The 24,148-nt window shown below is 43.5% G+C and overlaps 2 protein-coding genes across 2 annotated transcripts; both read left to right on the top strand.

The window, feature by feature from the left end:
• Window positions 1-407: 407 nt before the first annotated feature.
• LOC139386199 (protein phosphatase 1A-like) lies at window positions 408-9,728 on the top strand. The gene is made up of 5 exons (XM_071131673.1): window positions 408-1,234; window positions 1,997-2,568; window positions 7,775-7,892; window positions 8,127-8,241; window positions 8,379-9,728. Exons 1-5 carry the CDS (start codon window positions 829-831, stop codon window positions 8,458-8,460), a joined length of 1,293 nt encoding a protein of 430 aa, XP_070987774.1. The 5' UTR covers window positions 408-828; the 3' UTR covers window positions 8,461-9,728.
• Window positions 9,729-10,425: 697 nt separating this feature from the next.
• LOC139386274 (amino acid transporter heavy chain SLC3A2) lies at window positions 10,426-15,556 on the top strand. Its single transcript, XM_071131769.1, has 10 exons — window positions 10,426-10,439; window positions 11,270-11,655; window positions 13,033-13,197; window positions 13,505-13,608; window positions 13,710-13,787; window positions 13,920-13,975; window positions 14,363-14,561; window positions 14,679-14,786; window positions 14,893-14,961; window positions 15,156-15,556. Exons 2-10 carry the CDS (start codon window positions 11,283-11,285, stop codon window positions 15,552-15,554), a joined length of 1,551 nt encoding a protein of 516 aa, XP_070987870.1. The 5' UTR covers window positions 10,426-10,439; window positions 11,270-11,282; the 3' UTR covers window positions 15,555-15,556.
• The last annotated feature ends 8,592 nt before the right edge of the window (window positions 15,557-24,148 follow it).

Genomic DNA, 24,148 nt, shown 5'->3' with positions numbered 1-24,148 from the left:
TCCCAACCTCATGTATACACAATTTTAAATCCAGTAATCTACAAGACCACGCATCTAAAATAGGTCAGAAACTGCAAATGCATGCCAGGTAATTATCTTAAGAGAAACAGAGGTGGATGAGGAAATGCCTACACTTATACCATGTGTTTGTGGCATCGTGTTAAAGAGAAGGAGAGAAAAGGAGAAAGAGAGTGGCGGACTATATTCAGTGAATAAATTGCTAACAGTTCTGAACATAAACTGCAGGGATCTAGTTAGAGAGTTGGGAGAGCTCATTCTATCTGTCCACTGTGCTGCTATGGAATGCTGACAGGCTCATAATCCATACTGTTCATTCGGTCATGCAGTGCTAATCTAAGATCCCTAGCAGGTTGGAGATTAACTAGTAGCAGAGAGAGAGAGAGAGGCAGTGACCATAGATTTAGGCCAATAGCATCACAGGGCAAACACTGGCCAGGGACAGGAGAGAAAGAGCGGTAGAAAGACAAGAGAAGGAGAGAGAGTGGGCGCCATACAGACACATACACTCCACATATCACAACACATACACATTGAGACAAACGCTAGGAATCCAGAAACTACGCCCACAAGCTAGTTTTACAAAGACAAGGATGGCCACCACGATTTCTGCCAGTATCTAGTGAAGCCCACCTGAACACAACTCTACAGTCCGGAGTTGACACATTGTCCACCTGCTCAGCGTGTCCAGCTAAACCCACTGCCCTGGACCTGCTGCGGGGGACACAGACTGGGAGAAGGAGGAGAGAGGGGAACAAGAGGACCAGTGCCAGGTCAGGAAAGAGACTCGAGCGGCACCTCCGAGGAGCTATGAGGACAGCCAGGCGGGCCAGCACCGTGGAGGTGCCCTCCTTCCTCCGCCAGCTAGCCAAGGAGACAGAGAAGATGGTCACCTTCTTCTTTAAGGGGGGACAGAGAGATGGCCAGGAGGGGAGCGAAGAGGACTTCAGTGATGAGGATAACGGGCCGAGCGTCTACCTGGACCGGCCCGTCCTGGATAAACACACGGCCGAGGGGAGGTCTCAGTGGGGGGTGAACTATGCAACGGCCAGCATGCAGGGCTGGAGGGCGCAGATGGAGGACGCCCACACCTGCATGCCGGAGATGGGAGGGGAGCTGGCGGAGTGGGGCTACTATGCAGTGTTTGATGGACACGCTGGCAACACGGTGGCACAGTACTGCTCCCATAACCTGCTGCAACACATCCTCGCTACAGGTACCAAATTGGGCCGCACACTTTGACTAACTGATGGATAGTCATTGTTGGCAGCCTGATTTATTTTCACTAGAAGGGAATGTGTGCAAGCATTTATTTGGGCAAGTTGGGAAGCATTTTACGACACTTATTTCCAGTGTGTGTTCCACAGACAGATACTGTTTGATAAATCAATGAACAACTTTGTCTTAGGCATGGGTGTCTTCCATTTGAGCAATGACAAGGTGCCGTTGTGCTGTAGGCTATGTGTATGGTGTATGAGGGAGATCTTGAATACCAAAGACATTATCTCTCTTGGTTTTACTTTCTAAACATAAACATGGTAGCACAACATGGCTGACAGCTGTTGTTGTTGAAAACCTCTTGATCCTTATTCTTGGCCCGAAGTATGAGATACTTAATCTGACACTTGAGCCTACAGTGTCTGCTACTTAACTCAAGACAAACGTTTAATCCTAACCTACATGGCATTAATTAAAAATAATGCCACGAGCAAGACAGACAGACAGTCACCTCAGAGGACTACAACACAATCTGAGCTCGTGAGATTTGGGCTCTGGTAGGGCACAGTGGGTATTTGTCCCCTAAAACCAAGCTGGTAAGGCTGGGGGTCAAATAATTGTATTGTAACTATGTGTAGTTATCCTGTAGTTGGCCAGACTGTAGTTAACTTCTGCATGTCAATTTTAGGCAGCGAGACCTAATTATGCTTATTTGTCACATATAGGCCAGGTCGTTAACTCATATTGATCTCTCCTCCAGGGCGCGTAAAGGCACAGGAGGACCCTGACGACGTGAAGGAGGGGATCGTCGAGGGCTTCCTGGCCATTGACAGCCACATGCACACACTGACACGCCAGGAATGCTGGGAGCGCAGCGGCTCCACGGCGGCCGCCGTCATGCTCTCGCCGCAGTACGTCTACTTCGTCAACTGTGGCGACTCGCGGACGCTCCTCTGCCGCGACGGCCAGGTCATCTTCTACACGGAGGACCACAAACCCTTCAACCCCAGGGAGAAGGAGCGGATACAGAACGCGGGCGGCTCGGTGACCCAGCATAGGGTGAACGGCTCCCTGGCCGTGTCCAGGTCCCTGGGAGACTTTGACTTTAAGGAGGTGGACTGGAGGTCCCAGACTGAGCAGCTGGTCTCCCCAGAGCCAGAGGTGTACGAGCTGGAGAGGTCCCCGCAAGACGAGTTCCTCATAGTGGCTTGTGACGGAGTGTGGGACGCCATCGGCAACGAGGAGCTGTGTGCGTTCGTCCACAGTCGCCTGCAGTTGTGCGATGACCTGAGGGAGATCTGTAACCAGGTCATTGACCTCTGCCTCTATAAGGTCAGTGTGTAAATGATCAGATCCCACTACATGCCGACTCACACTGATCCTAAACCTCTGCCTTCTCTATATGGGTACATATGCAGGACCAGAGTATAAACTGAAAACTCACACTCTAATTGCCAAAGTGAGTAAACTGCAACAATGACCATAACTGGACATTGTATGGAATGTCAGAGGGTGCTGGAGGTGAGAGGGTTAAGAGGACTTTGGCAGTATCTTCAGGCAGTGATATCATCCCCACGGCCTTGGCTGTCCTCTCCCTTCCTGGAGTCCTGGAGACTAATACCATTCCAATACTCAGTGTTTAGATCAGGCAGAGGATTTAACAGCAGGACACAGCCAGGTTGGTACAGCAAGGTGACTTACACTGCACTGCAGGGAGTCTCCTCGATAGGCAATGGCTATTTTTCAAAATACAGTCTAAATGTTGTCTTTGATTCAAGATGATTATTTTTTGATTCATTTTATCATGGAGTCCTACTGAAACAAAGGTCTATTTTACAGAGGAGCCCCGAATGACATAAATGACAGAAAATGTACACATCAAAATATAAATACAAAATGCAAGCAGAAAGAAAAACGCTGTCATAAAAAAACAACAAGACATTGATCAGTAATAAGATGACATAATAAGTGATGACATCACAGAGGGCCAACCGACTTTCTGGTAGAGAATGCAGTGATGACATCACAGAGGGCCAACCGACGTTCTGGTAGAGAATGCAGTGATGACATCACAGAAGGCTAACTGACGTTCTGGTAGAGAATGCAGTGATGACATCACAGAGGGCCAACCGACTTTCTGGTAGAGAATGCAGTGATGAGTGCTAAAATTGTCGGCCGTCATAAAGCGCAGTGCGTCATGACAAACTGCATCTAACGGCTTTAATGAAGTGGCAGCTGCGTTCATCTAGATGATGTCACAATACTCTAGGACCCAAAGGAACTTAGACTGAATGTTCTGCTTTCTACTATTTAGCCAAAGAGGCAGGACCCATTTCTGTCCAAGAAGAACACTTTTACTCTCAGCGTCTTAACTAACTCATCAATATGCTTTTTAAAAGTCATCCTTTCATCTATCCAGGAGCCCAGATATTTCTAAGGGACACGATCAATATGGACACCATCTAAAGTACATGTTCTCAAATCATCAGAGTTATTTTTATGCACTCTACACAAAAGGAGTCCACAAATGTTATTCGGCTGTCCCCATAGGAGAACCCTTTTTGGTTCCAGGTAGAACCCTCTGTGTAAAAGGTTCTACATGGAACCAAAAAGGGGTTTTCAAAGAGTTTATCCTATGGGGACAACCAAAGAACCCTTATAGGATCTAGATAGCACCTTTTTTCTAAGAGTGTAGAGAACAATATATACTTTGTTTTACCTGCACTCAATACTAATTTCAGGTCAATAAAGTTATTCTGTAATACAATGAAGGCAGACTGTAGTTCAGAGTGAGCCTGGTCAACCGGAGGGGGGGGTAATAGCATACACAACATCGGTATACAGCGCAGGGAACACTTTTGATATTGTTAACGTAAACAGTTAAAAGTACACAACCCAGAATTGACTCCTGCAAGACACCTTTCGTAATATCCAGAAAACCTCATTTAACACCATCAGTAGATACATATTGAGTTCTATATATCATTTCATTTTTAAACCGGTTACATGCAGCCTGGTCTAGGACAATTGAGGAAAGCCTCCGAATTAGCCGTGAGTGATCAATAGTATCGAAAGCATTTGACAGGTCAGTGAATAGGGCAGCACAATGTTGCCTTTTATCCATATAGTTAACCACATCATTTATAACTAGGGTTGCAGCAGAGATGGTGCTATGACCTGGTCTTAAACCTGACTGATGTACATTTTAGAATACATTTGAAAGATAAGAAAGATCTTAGCTGAGAATTAATCAAGGATTATAATATTTTAGCTAGGCAAGAAAGTTTAGAAATAGGGCTCAAGGGTCACAAGGGTCACCACCTTTGTGAAGGGGAGTACATGATGGCACTCATCACTGGACAGGGTGTGTGTTGAAGGGCCTACATCGTTACATACCTAATGTACCAAGCATTATGTAAGCAGTTATCTTATTCAGGTCTGCTTAGGCTGGTTAGGACTTACGATGGCACAACCTGTGCCTGTCCTCTAAATAGCAGGATTATGAGAGGGAGCTATAGAGGGAGGGAGAGAGGGACAGAGGTGAGGGCAACACAGTGGATTATGGGTGAGTGTGTGTGTGTGTTAGACTGTCAGGGTCTCAAGGCCACACCAGCTGGGAGCTAAGGCCTATTAACCTGGCCAAGAAGAGCCTCACTTTATCAATGGCAACAGAACAGGCTTACCTCCTTGGAGTCTGTACTTCAGCTAGGTGGGTTTTTGTTGTAGCACACAGCGAACCTAGCTTCTCAGCTCTGTGACATGACATCACAATAATCAATTAGTCCCCATATAGATCCTATTAAATTACTTGATCAGGGAGAAATCCAAAACCAGTCTAATTGGAATGAATGGCAGTAGAGACATAGGTGATGCATTTCCTGCTTTTACCTATGAAGGAATGTAAATGTAAGACATGTGATGTTTCATAAATTGTGTAATAGAACTATAGTCAACCTAAAATATTGTCATATAATTATAAATACTGTTTATACAGGTTTATGCAAATGTATGAATAGACTCTAAAATATATGTAAACAGACATAAATGTCTCAGATTTCATTTTTGGGGAAAGCTGTGAGCGCTATTATATGATACAATGTCAGTACTTGTTGAGTTTACAACTTGTATAAGACCTATCATCAACTGATTTGAGCCAGTGTATGGCTGTGGATTGACTGCATTGTTTGAATGGAATATTGGCATATTAATGAATGGAATCACTCCTCTAAAACTGGCTGGCTAGCTAGCTAACACACATACAGTGCCTTGCGAAAGTATTCGGCCCCCTTGAACTTTGCGACCTTTTGCCACATTTCAGGCTTCAAACATAAAGATATAAAACTGTATTTTTTTGTGAAGAATCAACAACAAGTGGGACACAATCATGAAGTGGAACGACATTTATTGGATATTTCAAACTTTTTTAACAAATCAAAAACTGAAAAATTGGGCGTGCAAAATGATTCAACCCTTTTACTTTCAGTGCAGCAAACTCTCTCCAGAAGTTCAGTGAGGATCTCTGAATGATCCAATGTTGACCTAAATGACTAATGATGATAAATACAATCCACCTGTGTGTAATCAAGTCTCCGTATAAATGCACCTGCACTGTGATAGTCTCAGAGGTCCGTTAAAAGCGCAGAGAGCATCATGAAGAACAAGGAACACACCAGGCAGGTCCGAGATGCTGTTGTGGAGAAGTTTAAAACCGGATTTGGATACAAAAAGATTTCCCAAGCTTTAAACATCCCAAGGAGCACTGTGCAAGCGATAATATTGAAATGGAAGGAGTATCAGACCACTGCAAATCTACCAAGACCTGGCCGTCCCTCTAAACTTTCAGCTCATACAAGGAGAAGACTGATCAGAGATGCAGCCAAGAGGCCCATGATCACTCTGGATGAACTGCAGAGATCTACAGCTGAGGTGGGAGACTCTGTCCATAGGACAACAATCAGTCGTATATTGCACAAATCTGGCCTTTATGGAAGAGTGGCAAGAAGAAAGCCATTTCTTAAAGATATCCATAAAAAGTGTCGTTTAAAGTTTGCCACAAGCCACCTGGGAGACACACCAAACATGTGGAAGAAGGTGCTCTGGTCAGATGAAACCAAAATTGAACTTTTTGGCAACAATGCAAAACGTTATGTTTGGCATAAAAGCAACACAGCTCATCACCCTGAACACACCATCCCCACTGTCAAACATGGTGGTGGCAGCATCATGGTTTGGGCCTGCTTTTCTTCAGCAGGGACAGGGTAGATGGTTAAAATTGATGGGAAGATGGATGGAGCCAAATACAGGACCATTCTGGAAGAAAACCTGATGGAGTCTGCAAAAGACCTGAGACTGGGACAGAGATTTGTCTTCCAACAAGACAATGATCCAAAACATAAAGCAAAATCTACAATGGAATGGTTCAAAAATAAACATATCCAGGTGTTAGAATGGCCAAGTCAAAGTCCAGACCTGAATCCAATCGAGAATCTGTGGAAAGAACTGAAAACTGCTGTTCACAAATGCTCTCCATCCAACCTCACTGAGCTCGAGCTGTTTTGCAAGGAGGAATGGGAAAAAATGTCAGTCTCTCCATGTGCAAAACTGATAGAGACATACCCCAAGCGACTTACAGCTGTAATCGCAGCAAAAGGTGGCGCTACAAACTATTAACTTAAGGGGGCTGAATAATTTTGCACGCCCAATTTTTCAGTTTTTGATTTGTTAAAAAAGTTTGAAATATCCAATAAATGTCGTTCCACTTCATGATTGTGTCCCACTTGTTGTTGATTCTTCACAAAAAAATACAGTTTTATATCTTTATGTTTGAAGCCTGAAATGTGGCAAAAAGTCGCAAAGTTCAAGGGGGCCGAATACTTTCGCAAGGCACTGTACAGGGCAGATAAATTCTTCACATTCATTGTTTTACACAATATCTTATCACAGCACTGGCAAACCATGGCTGAACTTTGGACCATCGTTATATTTTAGCCATTTAGTATCCATAGCGACTTATGTCCATTCTGGTATTAAAATTCTTAATTCTACGTCCCACTGTTCCATTGTGACCCGTTTACAAAATTCTAATTTCTGCTCTCTGTCAGTACACAATTATGACATCACAATTTCCCTCCACCTGCAGGGCCATGTACAAATCTTCCCAGCTGAAAAGAGTTTTACATGACACAGTGCACTTTGAGACTTCACAGTCCTGTTCTCCATTGTGATGTCATAATGACACTTATTTTATTCTCTGTTCACATTATCATTAAGCATGCAAATAATATTCCTCATCACATAATTCCTCAAGTAAACCATCAATAGTGGCAGCAATATTACAGCTTTTTCTCCCCCATGACATTTCATTTAGCTTTTCAATGTTTGGAGTAACAAATGACATTATTGAAATGAATCATACGCCAACAATGTTTCCTATTCATATAAAATATTGGCTTATGCTTATCTTACAAGAGCTCATAGAACTGTGCCTATATCCAGCAAAGGCATTATTCCTGCGCTGCCTCTTTGTCGCCCCCCACAGGGTAGTTTGGACAACATGAGCATCATCATCGTGACCTTCCCTGGTGCACCCCAGGTGTCACAAGAGGCCCTACAAAAAGAGGCCGAGCTAGAGACAATCCTCGAAGCCAAAGTGGAAGGTAGGTATTTCGATGGGCTTGAGTTGCGATTAAGCTTACTATGCGACTCGAAACCATCTTGGCTTGGCCTCACTCACAATAGGCTTTCATATTAATATGGCATCACACCACATCAAAACGAAACTTGATAACAATAACAAGAGCGCTGAGACAATGGCAGCTTAATTCTCCCCTCTGACAACAGGGACCGATCATTACGTAACTCTCTCCCTTTCTCTCTGTCTGTGTGTGTAGAGATTGTCAACTTGCTAAAGTCGCGGGACAAGGACCCAGACCTGCTGTACGTGATGAAGTTTCTGGTCTCTGAGGACATACCTGGCCTGCCACCAGGGGGAGGAGTCACCAGCAAGTAAGTCACTCAATCACATGACTCACCAGTCAGAGATCAAAAAGTGACAAGAGGCCTAGATCCGTGTGAATAAATGAGTAATTGTTTATATTAAATGTTCATCATTTGTCATAACTTCTTCTCTTTTTCCTTTGCAGAAGAGACTGTGTCATCTCTGCATATCAAAAGTTTGTAACGCCCTTCAGATCTCTGGAACCAATGGTAGAAGACCAAACATAGTGCAAGAGCGTGCCCTCTGTCTCACTAAACACATAAGCGCAAACTGGACTGCAAAAGTAACTAAGTTACTCCCCCCCCCTGACACGTAATTGACACGTCGCATTCCAGGACATCGGAGGATCTGAAGAGTCCAACTACTCGTATCCATGGAAATGTGTTCTTCAGCCTCGCGTATCCATGGCACCATTTAGAATTGGGGCCTCCGCTTTTCAGCTGAGCAATCAGCCAATAGCTAAATAAAGAACTATGGTGGGAGGGGGTGTGACCTGGGCCTGCCCTTAGCCAATCGTCTCTTCTCTGTTCCTCATTTGCACTGTCTATCAATAAGTCTACTGTACCATCAGAGAATATCAAATAGTTAGCATTATTCCAGTAAGGGAAGAATTACATATTCCAAAACTATTCTTTAAAATACATGATAATTAGATATAATATTTATTAACTTTCTCACTTTACAGTGCCTGGGTAGTTCATTTTCTTCAAGACTAGAAGCTTAAGGCTGATCATGTTACTTCATTTAAAAATCAAACGGATATGTTTCAGCAGTGTGCAACTCCATACTGCCGCATCAAATTCAATTGAAAAAAAACACCCCTTCAACCATTGCAGACCAGCGAAGGCTCCGATATGCATGTGTCCTGTGATGGCATGGCCTACACTAAATAATCTGCATAATCCTGTGAGGGACCATAGGTGACAGGAATAGATGTGTGTCATGACGATGATGGACACCACATCATATGTCCAAGGGTGTGTGAATGTGTGTGTGTGTGAGTAGATAACATGGGCTGTGGGATTATTAGCACACACACTGTAACCTGTTGCAGTTTGGAGCACAGACGCTGACAGTTAGACACGATTTAGACCCGTGTGACAGGTAAAGGAGTACAGCTACAGGTAAAATGTTCTTCTGCTTTTGAAAATAAGCGGGTTTTTGCCGTTAGCACGTTTTTCTTTTCGATACATGTCATTGTGCTGCCTTACAAAGCTCTCTGTTGCTGTACGGTTACTATATTCCTCCTTCGGATCACACCAAACGGGTGGACATAGTAGCTGTATTCCATGACAGAGGTCAAAAAGAGCTAGACTCGAGATCAAACACTGCTGCGGCATGTCTGTGTGAATTCTATGAAATCGGGAGGAAGTGGGATCAAAGAGCGCAACAGATTACCATCAGGACTTTCACAAATGTATGTCAGTGATTTGATGACTGTATAGGCAAGCCCTTAACTGACCCAATGGGCAATAAATGAATGAAATAAAATGACATTCTGGGATTTTTGATAGAGCGGAGTGGGCTCTTACTCCTAAAATGTTTGATAGATACAGCACTAAATCAAATCTAATTTTATTTGTCACATACACATGGTTAGCAGATGTTAATGCGAGTGTAGCGAAATGCTTGTGCTTCTAGTTCTAGTTTACAGGGTTAGACTAAGGACCAAGGGAGAAGAATACAAGACAGTTCCGTAAAGACCCATTGATATCGTTCCAGAACTGTCTTTTGGCCAGCTGTATGCATCTCAACCAGGGGCGTCGAATGCGGGTTTTTCCTTTCAATTAACCAGGTGAGGGGAGTTCTTTACTAATCAGTGACCTTAATTCATCAATCAAGTTCAACGGAAGAGCAAAAACCTGCAGACACTCAGCCCTCCGTGGAACGTGTTTGACACAGTGATATAAACGAAGTAGGGAGCCCTTGCTCTAATGAAGCCCTACCAAGGCCTCAGACCCGTTGAGCACGGGTTCTCCGGAATGTGTTGTCAGGGTGTGTCAAGACTCAACACCTCCACCCTAATTGCTCCGGCCAAGATTTCATTTGACAGACACAGTGTCCCTCTCACCTCCATACCCCTTAAACACTAACAGACATTAAAAAACACACACAACCAACTGGATAGAACTGGTCTGCAGAAAGCACATGCAGCAGAAGAGGATAAATACTAAAAAGAACAGTAGAAAGACAAGACAGTTATCAGGTGCGTTATGATGCTTTTAGAGATCGTTGCATTGGCTTTGACAGATATTCGGGGAAACCGATGCGGATTGTCACTTTACTCTGGTGTGTATTTCTCAGCACCAAAATCTTACAAGACTCTTTTCAACAGTAATACCAATGTATTGTGTTAATGGGAACCTTTTTTTTTCTTTAAACCTACTTTTATTAGCCATCAAACTCACAGGGTTGGATGTCAGTCTGGTGTTGGTTGCCACAATGTTTACTAGCAGTTTATGCCTTTTGTAACAAGAAATGATGCGATGTAATTAAATAGCCAAGATTTTCTATAAATCGATCAATATTATAGATAACATAATTCAGCATTTTATGCCTTGAACATGACATTTTAGCAAATGATTCACAAACATGTGGGTGTGACATGTGAGCGCCAAGGGTAGGTCATTTGATGTAGGGAAATCGCGTTTTGTTTGTCAGGTGGTCAGACTATTGCTTTGACCAGGAAAATAGACCGTAGCCCAGGAATTGTCTTATTTCATCTGATCAATATCGGTTAAATTAAACGTTGGTAAATGTAGCTAATGGATGGAGTTAGAATTCAAATTGACAAGGTAAATTGACTAATTGGTTGTTGTTTTTTTTAAACGCGTGGTTGGAATTTTTCAAGATGACATGGAAGTGTGTGCACTCACCCGCCACGTTAGAGACGACAGGGTCACTGTCAGGACATACCTGAAAAAAAGTGTAATGAATTGTAGCCTAGTTGTAGTCCTATCAACTATTTGATAGTTTCGTTATGTAAATAATATTGGATTATGGCATTTTTCTAAATATCTGTAATTGACACTGCAGTAGCCGAATTGGAATGCAATTGAACATGGATGGTGGCTATGGCAGCACGGCAGTGGGCTCTGGGATGTCGGGCAGTCTGGGCGGCTCTGAGACGGTCCCACTGCTAATCACGGACCCCGAACCAGAGACGCCGAAATGGCAGCCCATGTCCAAGGAACAGCTGGAGCTCGAAGCCGGGGGCCCGGGATGGAGGAAAATACGCTCCCGCCTGGTGGTGGTCTTCTGGCTGGGTTGGCTGGCCTTGCTGGGCGCCTCTATCACCATCATAGTGCAGAGCCCTCGGCCGGTCGCACCGCCGCTACTGTGGTGGCAGAGGGCGCTGTTTTACCGCCTACAGCCCATACTGCTCATGGACGCCCAGAACGAGGTGCCAGATGGTATCGACGGTGAGTTAAAGGAAGAGGGCGGTCAGGCGACCTAAACACCCAAGAATACAATAGCTGCACTATATAGACTACTCTGTCTACACAATGTAAAGTAGCGCCTTCAGTTCAAGCACTTTATTTAATGCACTAAAAATGACAATGCAATCTTAAACGTTTATATAAGGCATCGGTAGAAATAAATTAATCAAAAATTGATATACACTGATTAATTCTACTGATATACACTATTTATACAAAAGTATGTGGACACAAATGAGTGGATTTGGTTATTTCAGCCACACCCGTTGCTGACAGGTGTATGAAACACAGCCATGCAATCCCCGTAGACAAAAATTGGCAGAATGGCCTTACTGAAGAGTTCGGTGACCTTCAACATGGCACTGTCCATAGAATGCTAGCTTTCCAACAAGCCAGTTCATCAAAATTCTGGCCTGCTAGAGCTTCCCCGGTCAACTGTAAGTGAAGTTATTGTGAAGCGGAAATGTCCAGAAGTATCAACTGCTCAGCCACGAAGTGATAGGTCACCCAAGCTCACAGAACGGGACTGCCGAGTGCTGAAGTGCATAAAATATTTCTGTCCTCGGGTGCAACACTACCTACTGAGTTCCAAACATCCTCTGTTTTTCATGGTTTGGGTTAGGCGCCTTAGTTCCTGTGAAGGGAAATCTTAACCCTACAGCATACAATGACTTTCTAGATGATTCTGTGCTTCCAAATTTGTTGCAACAGTTTGGGGTAGGCCCTTTCCTGTTTCAGCATAACAATTCCCCCGTGCAAGAAGCGAGGTCCATACAGAAATGGTTTGTTGAGATCGGTGTGGAAGAACTTGACTGGCCTGCACAGAGCCCTGACCTCAACCCCATCGAGCACCTTTGGGATTAATTGGAATGCCGTCTGCGAGCCAGGCCTAATCGCCCCAACATTAGTGCCGACCTCACTAATGCTAACTATTGTGACTGAATGGAAGCAAGTCCCCACAGCAATGTTCCAACATCTAGTGGAAAGCTTTCCCAGAAGTGGTGGCTGTTATAGCAGCAAAGGGGGGACCAACTCTATGTTAATACCCATGATTTTGGAATGAGATGAGCAAGTGTCCACATAATTCTGTTTGGGGTGCTGCAATTTTTTTTAATTTGCAGACCTGCTGTAAAAACTTGTTTGTCCTCACTACAGACAGTTATATCGTCCGCTAACACAAGACTACAGGCCCAGTACACTACTTTTGCAAAAAAAATCTGGGGGTGCTACAGCACCCTCAACACCCCTACTTCCCGTGGCTATGCTGCTACGAAAATTCTCCTAACCTGCTACAAAAAGTAACTTGTCAAATCTGTAAAGCTAGTTTCTGAGCTTTGTGGTATTCTTCTGCTGGGTCAGTGGTGTGTGAGCAGCTACCATACCTGAAGTCCCTGGGTGTAAAGGCTCTGCTTCTGGAGGGGCTGTTTCACCAGGACGTGTCCCCACTGGACCTCAGGAAGATTGATGAGCGAGTGGGTACAGTGCCTCAGATCCAACAACTGCTCATGGAGAGCCACAACGCAGGTATGTACCCAAGAAATCATTGCCCTTACCAGGGGCATAACTTTCACTGGGGTTGGGGGCCCATGCCCCCCCCCCCCCCCCCCCCCCCTCACATTCTGAAATTGCTTTTTGCTATGATACAAAAAGTTATGCCCCCCCCCATTTCTAAAACCACAATTGAGCCCCTGGCCCTTACAAGTTGACTAATGCCAGACCTAAACAGAGGCCAGCTAGCCTTTATCCTCACACGGACACTTCCAGAGCTCTTGAAAGATGCACTTAACTGACTATGTTCTGATCCACTATTCACATGGTCTCCCTCCTTTAGGCATCAAAGTAGTGTTTGACTTCTGTGATCTGGACCTGTTCGGACCCAAAGACTCAGTAGGCAACGACTCTGCTGTGCTCTCTGACCTCACTGGCTCAATACAGGTAGGATGGGTCTTGCATGACACCATGAGTAGAATGGCTAGATCTTGGTTTCAAATGTTAGACTTTTTAATGGAGTTTTAATAATTGTTCTGTTTCCCCAGTATGCACTCCGATTTTGGTTGGAACAGGGTGTGGCAGGATTTGGGATCTGTGACACAGATGCTGCGTATTCCGAAAAGGTCAGACTGTTGAGCAATGCTCAAACTTGGTTGCCATCCAATCAAAGCCAGACCAATTTATTTCAAGTTAATTCGTTATCAGCACAGACGTTTAACTGAATGTTATTCATTCATGCCGTCTGTTCGATTTAGACCCTGACCGAGTGGAGAGTTCTGGTCAAGGAGTTCAGCACATCAGATGATGAGAGGTGCTGTGGCACTGCGAACACTTCTAACATACAGTACAGACCAAATGATGCACAACTCGCATACTGTTAGACTAGCGTAGGACTAGTAACCGGAAGGTTCAAATCCCCGAGCTGACCAAGGTATAAATCTGTCGTTCTGCCCCTGAACAAGGCAGTTAACCCACTGTTCCTAGGCCGTCATTGAAAATAAGAATTTGTTCTTAACTGACTTGCCTCGTTAAATAAAGGTAAAATAAAAACACCTGTGTTCGTTAAAAGGCTATCTTTGTTTTAGTCACTAACATTGGTTGATATATGTGAGGAATCTGTTTAGGATTGAGGAATATGTAGTTCATGTTTTATAGCAGTCATTGAAGTTGGAATGAAATCTGTGTGTCATCTGTGCAGGATTGTAGTGGTGAAACAAACAGGAGAGTCTCTACCTGCCCTGAATACCTCTAGCACGTCAGTCAACAGCTTATTGGTGGAGCTGGTTATGATGTCACTACTGCCGCACGAGCATCACCTCCTGTCCGGACAGGAAGTGGCCATTGCTGTGGAGAGACACCTGTCGACATCCCACGGCGAACTTTGGCCCAGTTGGACGGTAATTACCCAACATTCTTTCTGTTCATTCTATCACAAAGTATAGGCTGGTGAGGATGGTGTCCAACTCCTTATTTATTGGCAAAATGACATATGGTGTGTGTGTGTGTGATGCCAGGTGGGCGGAGAAGCATCACCGATGTTGCACAGAATACTCCTGGTTCTGATGATGACACTACCTGGATCACCTGTTGTCAAATACGGAGAAGAAATAGTTAATTCGCCGGTAAGAGACCCGAGTCCTAGGGATGCAATACAGACTACCTGCATCTGATGTGCTCATGCTTTAGTACAGTGGAACACCATTGAATCGTTTTCTTTCTGTGGTGAAGAATGCGTCTGCAGACATGAGCTGGGAACGTGAGGCAGACAAGACCATTGGACTGAACGACTCTGTTGGGGTGAGTTTTCTAAGTAAAATAATATCAAATTTGTTAGTCTTCATATACACACAGTATTACCATATCTGAGCTCAGTGGTTCTAGGAAAGTTGGCAAGTGGTTTAGGGTGTTTACCACAGAAAGTCTCTCAATGACAGGCCTATTTTTCCTTTGCTCTGTTTCTCCATTGATGACACCTCTGTTCTTTCCTTCAGGAACAGAGGAAGCTCAAACGCTCTGCCTTGGCTCTGTTCAGCTCCCTCAGTGGCTCTCGCCTCAGAGAAGAATCTCTCCTTTATGGGAGCTTCACCTTTCTCCCCTTCAACACCACCTCCCTCCCCCCCTACTCCAACTCCACCCTGGCCCCCCCATTAGCCCCTGTGCTAGCCTTCCTGCGCTCTTGGGGCTGTGTCCACTTCCTGGTGCTGCTCAACTTTGGGCCTGAGGCCCAAGCCCTGGACCCAGCATGGGCTCCCAGCCTTCCCACTGCTGGGGTGTTTGTGACCAGCACAGGGATGGACCGCCTGGGCGGCACCTCCCTGGAAACACTGAGGCTCCAGCCAGAGGAGGCCATAGTCATCAAACTGTTTGAGTCTGACAGCTACTCCTCCTAGGGCCTGTGGTCTGGGGCATTAGGCAGAGTGAGAGGGGCTAGGACTGGATGCAGGGGAGGATAACTAGGCAGAAATGGTAACTATTTAGCCATCTGTTCCTTTTTTTTTTTTTTTTTTTTGAGGCTATATCAAAATGTCAAAACGTTCTTAAAATAATAAATCATTGTTTATCATTTGTTCTGATGACATGGTCAACTTAAGAGGGTACCAAATATTTGAACTACAATGCAAACACTTGGCAGAGAATTTAAAGGCTGTGGCTGAGATTAGTCACCCCTATTCAATATTTTTTACACCAATTGGTATTTTGACCAGTAACAGCAGATCTTTTGAGCTGCTCTGATTGGTCAGAAGACCAATGGGTGACAAAATAACACAATTGGGCTGACTGTGTATGAACATGGGCAGTTTACTGTAAATTATCATGAGTAACAAACACTTGACTCAACAGTTGATTTCAACATCTTTCACTTGAGAAACAACATTGTATGATGTATCCTGAGGTATGTAGCTGGGTAATGTGGTGAAACGCACAGTAAATCACTGAATCAACCACAATGATTGGTGGGAAGGTCTCACATGTTTCTGGTTCTTCCATTGCACCTTACTGCTTTGAGAGATTTTATATATTGGTGCCAAAAAGCAAAGCAGTTTGAAACACAACCTGACACATACACTTCCCTTTTGCACTAATCATCCCTTCCAATTCTTGTTGTGGATTAAAAAAAAAAAGCTAGAAATAAATACGACGAGACGAGCTCCGACTAGGAAAAATTATTTTGAACTGTCATCCAACTCGGAATTCCAAGTCGGAAATATCTTTCTGAACTGAAGATCATTGACATGATTTGACCTCGTGTTCCCAGTTGTCTTGACAGAACCAATACAGAACTCGTTTTTGCGTGGATTCCGGGACGCGGTTAGCTTTAAACAGCTGGGACCGCTATTTCCTGTCCCGGAATCTCGTTTAACAGACAGGTTGAACTCTACTTGACAGAGACGCTGAACTGCTAGCCATCAAGCTAACGAAATTGGTACCAGATGAGTTTTGCAATGGAGCTCTCTTTGGGGAAATAAATTAACGGTTCCAGCGCTGTAGGAGCTGTATCTACTACACTTTGTTTCAGGACAAACCGGATCACTCGGGAGTTCCAATACATACATAGTTTACTTGCCGAGGATTATAGGCTTGAGGTGGCTTCCTTGATCACGGAGGTAGCAAGCCTATGTAAGAAACGGGAAAACGCCGAGTGGAACGCTATTCCACATCAAGTAACTCATGCAAGCAGTAAAATGAGATTTTAAAAACATAAAACCCCTTATGGAAGGGGACTGTGAAGCAACACCAACATAGGCACATGCATACACACATGTATACATGGGTTTTGTACTGTAGATATGTGGTAGTTGTGGAGTAGGGGGCCTGAGAGCAAACGGTTTGTTGTGACTTCTGTGAATGTATTGTAATGTCTTTAAACTTGTATAAACTGCCTTAATTTGGCGGGACCCCAGCAAAGAGTAGCTGCTGCCTTGAAGTCTTTTACTGTGTTTGGTGTGAGTTGGCCAGCCACAGGGGGGTGCTATTGCACAAGTCAGTGCACTGCCATAGTATTCACACTTTGTGTTGTGTGGCCCCAAGGGAATAACGTGTTAATGGTACATTTATGATTTTCAAACGAGCCAAACCCATTAATTTAATATCAGTATCTAAACAATCATGAATTAGTTGAACCTGGTAAGAGTGCTTTCAAGAAACAGCCTTTCGGCTGCGCTTAGACAGTGTAGTTATTGACAAAAGACCTGATCTGATTGGTCAAAAGACCAGTCACATGATCAAGAACTACCTGTGGTAAACCCAACTATTCTTACCTTTAACCCAAACTGCTGGCACTCATCACTGACCATTACTCCTCAATTTGTTCATTCTCACTCCTTTCATTTCTCAGTAATATTCCAGGTTTCCATTAATATCTGCCTCTTTCTGTGTACAATTAATAGTTGCCAATCACCAACCAGGTCTACATACATAGTAAAATCCCAAAACCATATTGTACCAGCTAACCCACAACCCCCTCCAATTCCTCAGAACTGTATATTGAGATGTACACTGAGTATACAAAACATTTAGAACACCTGGCTCTTTCCACGACAGACTGACCAGGTGAAAGCTATGATCCCTTATTGATGTCACTTGTCAAATCCACTTCAATCAGAGTAGATGAAGGGGAGACAGAGAAATGGATTGTGTATGTGTGACATTCAGACGGTGAATGGGCGACCCAAAGGACATCCAGCCAATTTGACACAACTGTGGGATTCATTGTTGTTATTATTAACAAAATAGCTGATCTTTTTTTTTTCAAAAGTGGGAAAAATAATCAGAATTTGGCTGCCTGTGTAAATGCAGCCAATGTGTCTGGCATTTCCCTACAGTTCTTACATATCACATACCTACCTAAACCTATAAACCCAAGGGGTCATTATGGCTGTGTTTAGACAGGCAGCCCAATTCTGGTCTTTTTTCACTAATTGGTCTTTTGACCAATCAGACCAGCTCTGAAAAAGATCTAATGTGAAAAGATCTTATGTGATTGGTCAAAATATTATTTGGTGGAATAAAATATGTGACTGTTAATGTAAACGCAGCCGTTGTGACCTCAATTTCTCAGGAAGGATAGGTTTTACATAATGGCACGCCTGTTCTCTCTCTCTCATGTTTCAAATCAGGCGAGCATGTGATATGGAAACCAATTCGTCACACTGTGCGTCGTTGTCGTCCATAACAAACTGCGCTCCCAGAAGAGGTCATTGTTATACACAGGGCATGTTATTTTGATTGTACTTTCTTCCTGTTTGGGAAAGCTACATTTGTATTAAAAAATGGCATTATATTTTGCTATTGAATTAGGCATGGCCAAATGAGGCTGGACTGGCTGAATCATGCCAGTATTGTATGGAGAAACACAATCTGTGTACCATCACACATCAGAAACATGGGTCTCAGGGCCAGACCTGTACGTTCTGCAGCCCTAGGCGAGACAAAAATCTGCCGATTTTTAACACATCTGGTTAGTAGGGTATATAATCAGTTGAATGTAAATTTAACAGCCTAATATTGTCAATCTGATTACATTGATAAAATCACCAATGTCTCTATTAAATTTGTTTTTATATTTCTTTGTGTGTGGATTGGGAGATAACAGTTTGCAATCTAGAAAATGTTGAGCTGAGAAAGTCTCAAAAGAAAGGTGGATAATGGAAATAGAAGTTTCAGGAAGTAATGGACAGAGAAATAGGCATTCTTAGCGTCTTGTTTGCAATGCTGTTTGCAAATAATTGCATCTTTAACATCCTTATGAATCTAAGCATGGCACTTTCAAAAGTTACCTTTACACCCAGACAGAGGCTCTACTGACGCAGAAAAATGTAAGCTTCAACTGCTGGCTACTCGTCCGTTGTATAGCCAAACAACAAAAGTGCTTCCCTAAAAGCTGCCTGGGTTTAAACAAAAATCTATTTTCAGAAAGAGAAAAGGTAAATTAATATGAATAGAATAGCAAAGTACATTGTTTTTATCTCCTTGAATATTATAGGCCGCAGTTTAACTTCAGATCGTCATAGAGGGGAATCAGTATATTCCCATATGCATCGGAGTCATGTCTTTCGCAGTTATTAGAGCTTGTTAATACCATAAAAACATCACAAGTTAACTATTGTTATAGAACTGTCACACCCTGATCTGTTTCACCTGTCTTTGTGCTTGTCTCCACCCCCTCCAGGTGTTGCCCATCTTCCTCATTATCCCAAGTGTATTTATACCTGTGTTCTCTGTCTGTTGCCAGTTCGTCTTGTCTTGTCAGGTCTTACCAGCGTGGTTTCCCGTCTCCCTGCTTTATCAAGTTCTGTTGCCTAGTTTCTCTTGTTCTGACCATTCTACCTGCCCTGACCCTGAGTCTGTCTGCTGTTCTGTACCTGCCTGACTCTGACCCGTTTACGAACTGCTGCCTATCCTGACCCCGAGCCTGCCTGCTGTTCTGTACCTTATTGACTATGCCCTGGATTATGACATCTGCCTGCCTTTAACCTGTCTTTTGCCTGCCCCCTGTTTGGGTCAATAAACACCGGTGACTCTAACTGTCTGCATCTGGGTCTTATCCTGAGTTCTGATAAGAACGCTTGATATAATCTGGATACGTTTTAAGTATTTATTTCAAAATATACAGCAAACAATAGATTTAATTTTTGCCCTTTTCTTTAACAAAGGGTATGTGATACCCTCACTCAATTCAAGCCCTGGTTTTAGTCAAACACATTATAATTTATAAAAAAATATTTATATAGCCCTTCGTACATCAGCTGATATCTCAAAGTGCTGTACAGAAACCCAGCCTAAAACCCCAAACAGCAAGCAATGCAGGTGTAGAAGCACGGTGGCTAGGAAAAACTCCCTAGAAAGGCCAAAACCTAGGAAGAAACCTAGAGAGGAACCAGGCTGTGCCGGGTGGAGATTATAACAGAACATGGCCAAGATGTTCAAATGTTCATAAATGACCAGCATGGTCGATTAATAATAAGGCAGAACAGTTGAAACTGGAGCAGCAGCACGGTCAGGTGGACTGGGGACAGCAAGGAGTCATCATGTCAGGTAGTCCTGGGGCATGGTCCTAGGGCTCAGGTCAGTTGAAACTGGAGCAGCAGCACGGCCAGGTGGACTGGGGACAGCAAGGAGTCATCATGTCAGGTAGTCCTGGGGCATGGTTCTAGGGCTCAGGTCCTCCGAGAGAGAGAAAGAAGGAGAGAATTAGAGGCTGAGACAGGAGGGGACAGGGGACAGGAGACACTGTGGCCCCATCCGAGGACACCCCCGGACAGGGCCAAACAGGAAGGATATAACCCCACCCACTTTGCCAAAGCACAGCCCCCACACCACTAGAGGGATATCTTCAACCACCAACTTACCATCCTGAGACAAGGCTGAGTATAGCCCACAAAGACCTCCGCCACGGCACAACCCAAGTGGGGGGGGGGGCGCCAACCCAGACAGGATGACCACATCAGTGAATCAACCCACTCAGGTGACGCACCCCCTCCAGGGACGGCATGAGAGAGCCCCAGTAAGCCAGTGACTCAGCCCCTGTAATAGGGTTAGAGGCAGAGAATCCCAGTGGAAAGAGGGGAACCGGCCAGGCAGAGACAGCAAGGGCGGTTCGTTGCTCCAGAGCCTTTCCGTTCACCTTCCCACTCCTGGGCCAGACTACACTCAATCATATGACCCACTGAAGAGATGAGTCTTCAGTAAAGACTTAAAGGTTGAGACCGAGTTTGCGTCTCTGACATGGGTAGGCAGACCGTTCCATAAAAATGGAGCTCTATAGGAGAAAGCCCTGCCTCCAGCTGTTTGCTTAGAAATTCTAGGGACAATTAGGAGGCCTGCGTCTTGTGACCGTAGCGTACGTGTAGGTATGTACGGCAGGACCAAATCAGAGAGATAGGTAGGAGCAAGCCCATGTAATGCTTTGTAGGTTAGCAGTAAAACCTTGAAATCAGCCCTTGCTTTGACAGGAAGCCAGTGTAGAGAGGCTAGCACTGGAGTAATATGATCAAATTTTTTGGTTCTAGTCAGGATTCTAACAGCTGTATTTAGCACTAACTGAAGTTTATTTAGTGCTTTATCCGGAAAGCCGGAAAGTAGAGCATTGCAGTAGTCTAACCTAGAAGTGACAAAAGCATGGATACATTTTTCTGCATCATTTTTGGACAGAAAGTTTCTGATTTTTGCAATGTTACGTAGATGGGGAAAAGCTGTCCTTGAAATGGTCTTGATATGTTCTTCAAAAGAGAGATCAGGGTCCAGAGTAACGCCGAGGTCCTTCACAGTTTTATTTGAGACGACTGTACAACCATTAAGATTAATTGTCAGATTCAACAGAAGATCTCTTTGTTTCTTGGGACCTAGAACAAGCATCTCTGTTTTGTCCGAGTTTAAAAGTAGAAAGTTTGCAGCCATCCACTTCCTTGTGTCTGAAACACATGCTTCTAGCAAGGGCAATTTTGGGGCTTCACCATGTTTCATTGAAATGTACAGCTGTGTGTCATCTGCATAGCAGTGAAAGTTAACATTATGTTTTCGAATAACATCCCCAAGAGGTAAAATATATAATGAAAACAATAGTGGTCCTAAAACGGAACCTTGAGGAACACCAAAATTTACAGTTGATTTGTCAGAGGACAAACCATTCACAGAGACAAACTGATATTTTTCCGACAGATAAGATCTAAACCAGGCCAGAACTTGTCCGTGTAGACCAATTTGGGTTTCCAATCTCGCCAAAAGAATATGGTGATCGATGGTATCAAAAGCAGCACTAAGGTCTAGGAGCACGAGGACAGATGCAGAGCCTCGTTCCGATGCCATTAAAATGTAATTTACCACCTTCACAAGTGCCGTCTCAGTGCTATGATGGGGTCTAAAACCAGACTGAACTGAATATATATGTAATTCTATGTTTATGCCCATACATTTTTTTTGTGCAAATATACAGTTGAAGTCGGACGTTTACATACACTTAGGTTGGAGTCATTAAAACTCGTTTTCAACCACTCCACAAATTTCTTGTCAACAAACTACAGTTTGGCAAGTCGGTTAGGACATCTACTTTGTGCAAGTAATTTTTCAAAACAATTGTTTACAGACAGATTATTTCACTTATAATTCACTGTATCACAATTGGGTCAGAAGTTTACCTACACTAAGATGACTGTGCCTTTAAACAGCTTGGAAAATTCCAGAAAATAATGTCATGGCTTTAGAAGATTCTGATTGGCTAATTGACATCATTTGAGTCTATTGGAGGTGTACCTATGGATGTATTTCAAGACCTACCTTCAAACTCAGTGCCTTTGCTTGACATCATGGGAAAATCAAAAGAAATCATCCAAGACCTCAGAAAAAAAATGGTAGACCTCCACAAGTCTGGTTCATCCTTGGGAGCAATTTCCAAACGCCTGAATGTACCACGTTCATCTGTACAAACAATAGTACGCAAGTATAAACACCATGGGACCACGCAGCCATTATACCGCTCAGGAAGGAGACGCGTTCTGTCTCCTAGAGATGAACATACTTTGGTGCAAAAAGTGCAGATTTGCAGAAAAAACAGAAGGCTGCATCGTTTTGCTTGGAATAGACAAGCCATGTTCTCTCCACTCTCTCCCCTTTCGCCATCCTCCTATTGTAGTGGGCCACAGAAAACTTTTGTTGCCCCTCATCTAGGAAATTCTCCTCCTTGTCCTGATGTGGCCCAGACTGCACTAACATTTCCCGTAAAGATCCATTCATATATTTTTTCTTGGGGGGGGGGGGGGGTTCTCAGTTACAGGAAGTTACTTCTCTTTGGGCTTGGCAAGATAGCACATTTGACCATATGTCTCTCTTATGCACAAACACAGAGACATGGTATGCACGCAACAACAAGACATGCACGCAACAACAAGACATGCACACGTGCCAGCACGCTCAAACTGACTGAATATTTCCATTACTTATAACCTAAGCCTGATTCTTATCTTCCAAATAATAAACCCAGGAAAATAAATGTAATAGAGGAAAGAAAATATATACAACGTCATAGTGTGGTTTTCCCCAAATTAAGCAACCTGATAGCCTTTCTTCAGGACAGCCTCAACAGCAGAATAGATTTCACCACAGAAATGGGAAAGACCACATTTACTTCATTTTGATCAAATTTATTTTTGGAAGTCTTTGAACAAAAACATATTATTGTCCATAATAGTCCAACTGCAGTTCCCAGACAGACTGAAGAAAAAGCATACAGTCCCTTGTAGCTTTACATTCTCTTCAACTGGAATGTCTGTCATTGGAAGATTCCACAATGCTGGAAACTTTGAGTATCTACAGTATGAGATTTATCTCTGTGTCCCCAATAACGGTCTACTTTTGATTGCAGAAGAGGCAATAGAACCACATCACAGCACATTTTCCATTCTATCCATCACACTCTTCAAGGTTGAAATATAACTCGCTCTTTATCCATTCTCACAAAATGATGTATTACCTAGTTGTGACATCCAGAAATGCATGGTATTAAATATGTTAAACCATGATATAAAACCATGATTAAACCTCTATATTATACCATGACTCTCTTTATATTAAACCTCACACTTTCTGACATTAGCTAATAAATTGAGCTGAGGGAAGTGCCCAGTGAACCAGGGACTTAAATTACATTTAACGCTGAGTCAGTCTTGCTTGGCCACTTCATCTACAGTACATGTTGTGTACACATCTAAAAAAGAGATGTGTCATCAACAAGGAAGTATTTGCTTGAACAAGTAATTGGGGGCTGTTCTAATATACTGTGAACATGTCACAGATAGTAGTATCTTATTGCTTTATCATACAGTTTCATAACGCTCTTTCACTAAATCGATATTCATATGCTATGAATATGTGGTCCCACTTTATTTGGATAGTCAGAATGTTCCATCTGTAGATGCTGCAGATGGTCATACTATCAACAAGCTATCTGTTGATAAGCAACTGCTTCCTAAGGTAAGGGTTAGGTTTAGAA

This window comes from Oncorhynchus clarkii, chromosome 27, assembly GCF_045791955.1.
Source record: "Oncorhynchus clarkii lewisi isolate Uvic-CL-2024 chromosome 27, UVic_Ocla_1.0, whole genome shotgun sequence".
In the NCBI taxonomy this organism is placed as follows: Eukaryota; Metazoa; Chordata; class Actinopteri; order Salmoniformes; family Salmonidae; genus Oncorhynchus; species Oncorhynchus clarkii.
Note: the sequence above shows the minus strand (reverse complement) of the source record. Positions and strands in the feature narration are given on the sequence as shown.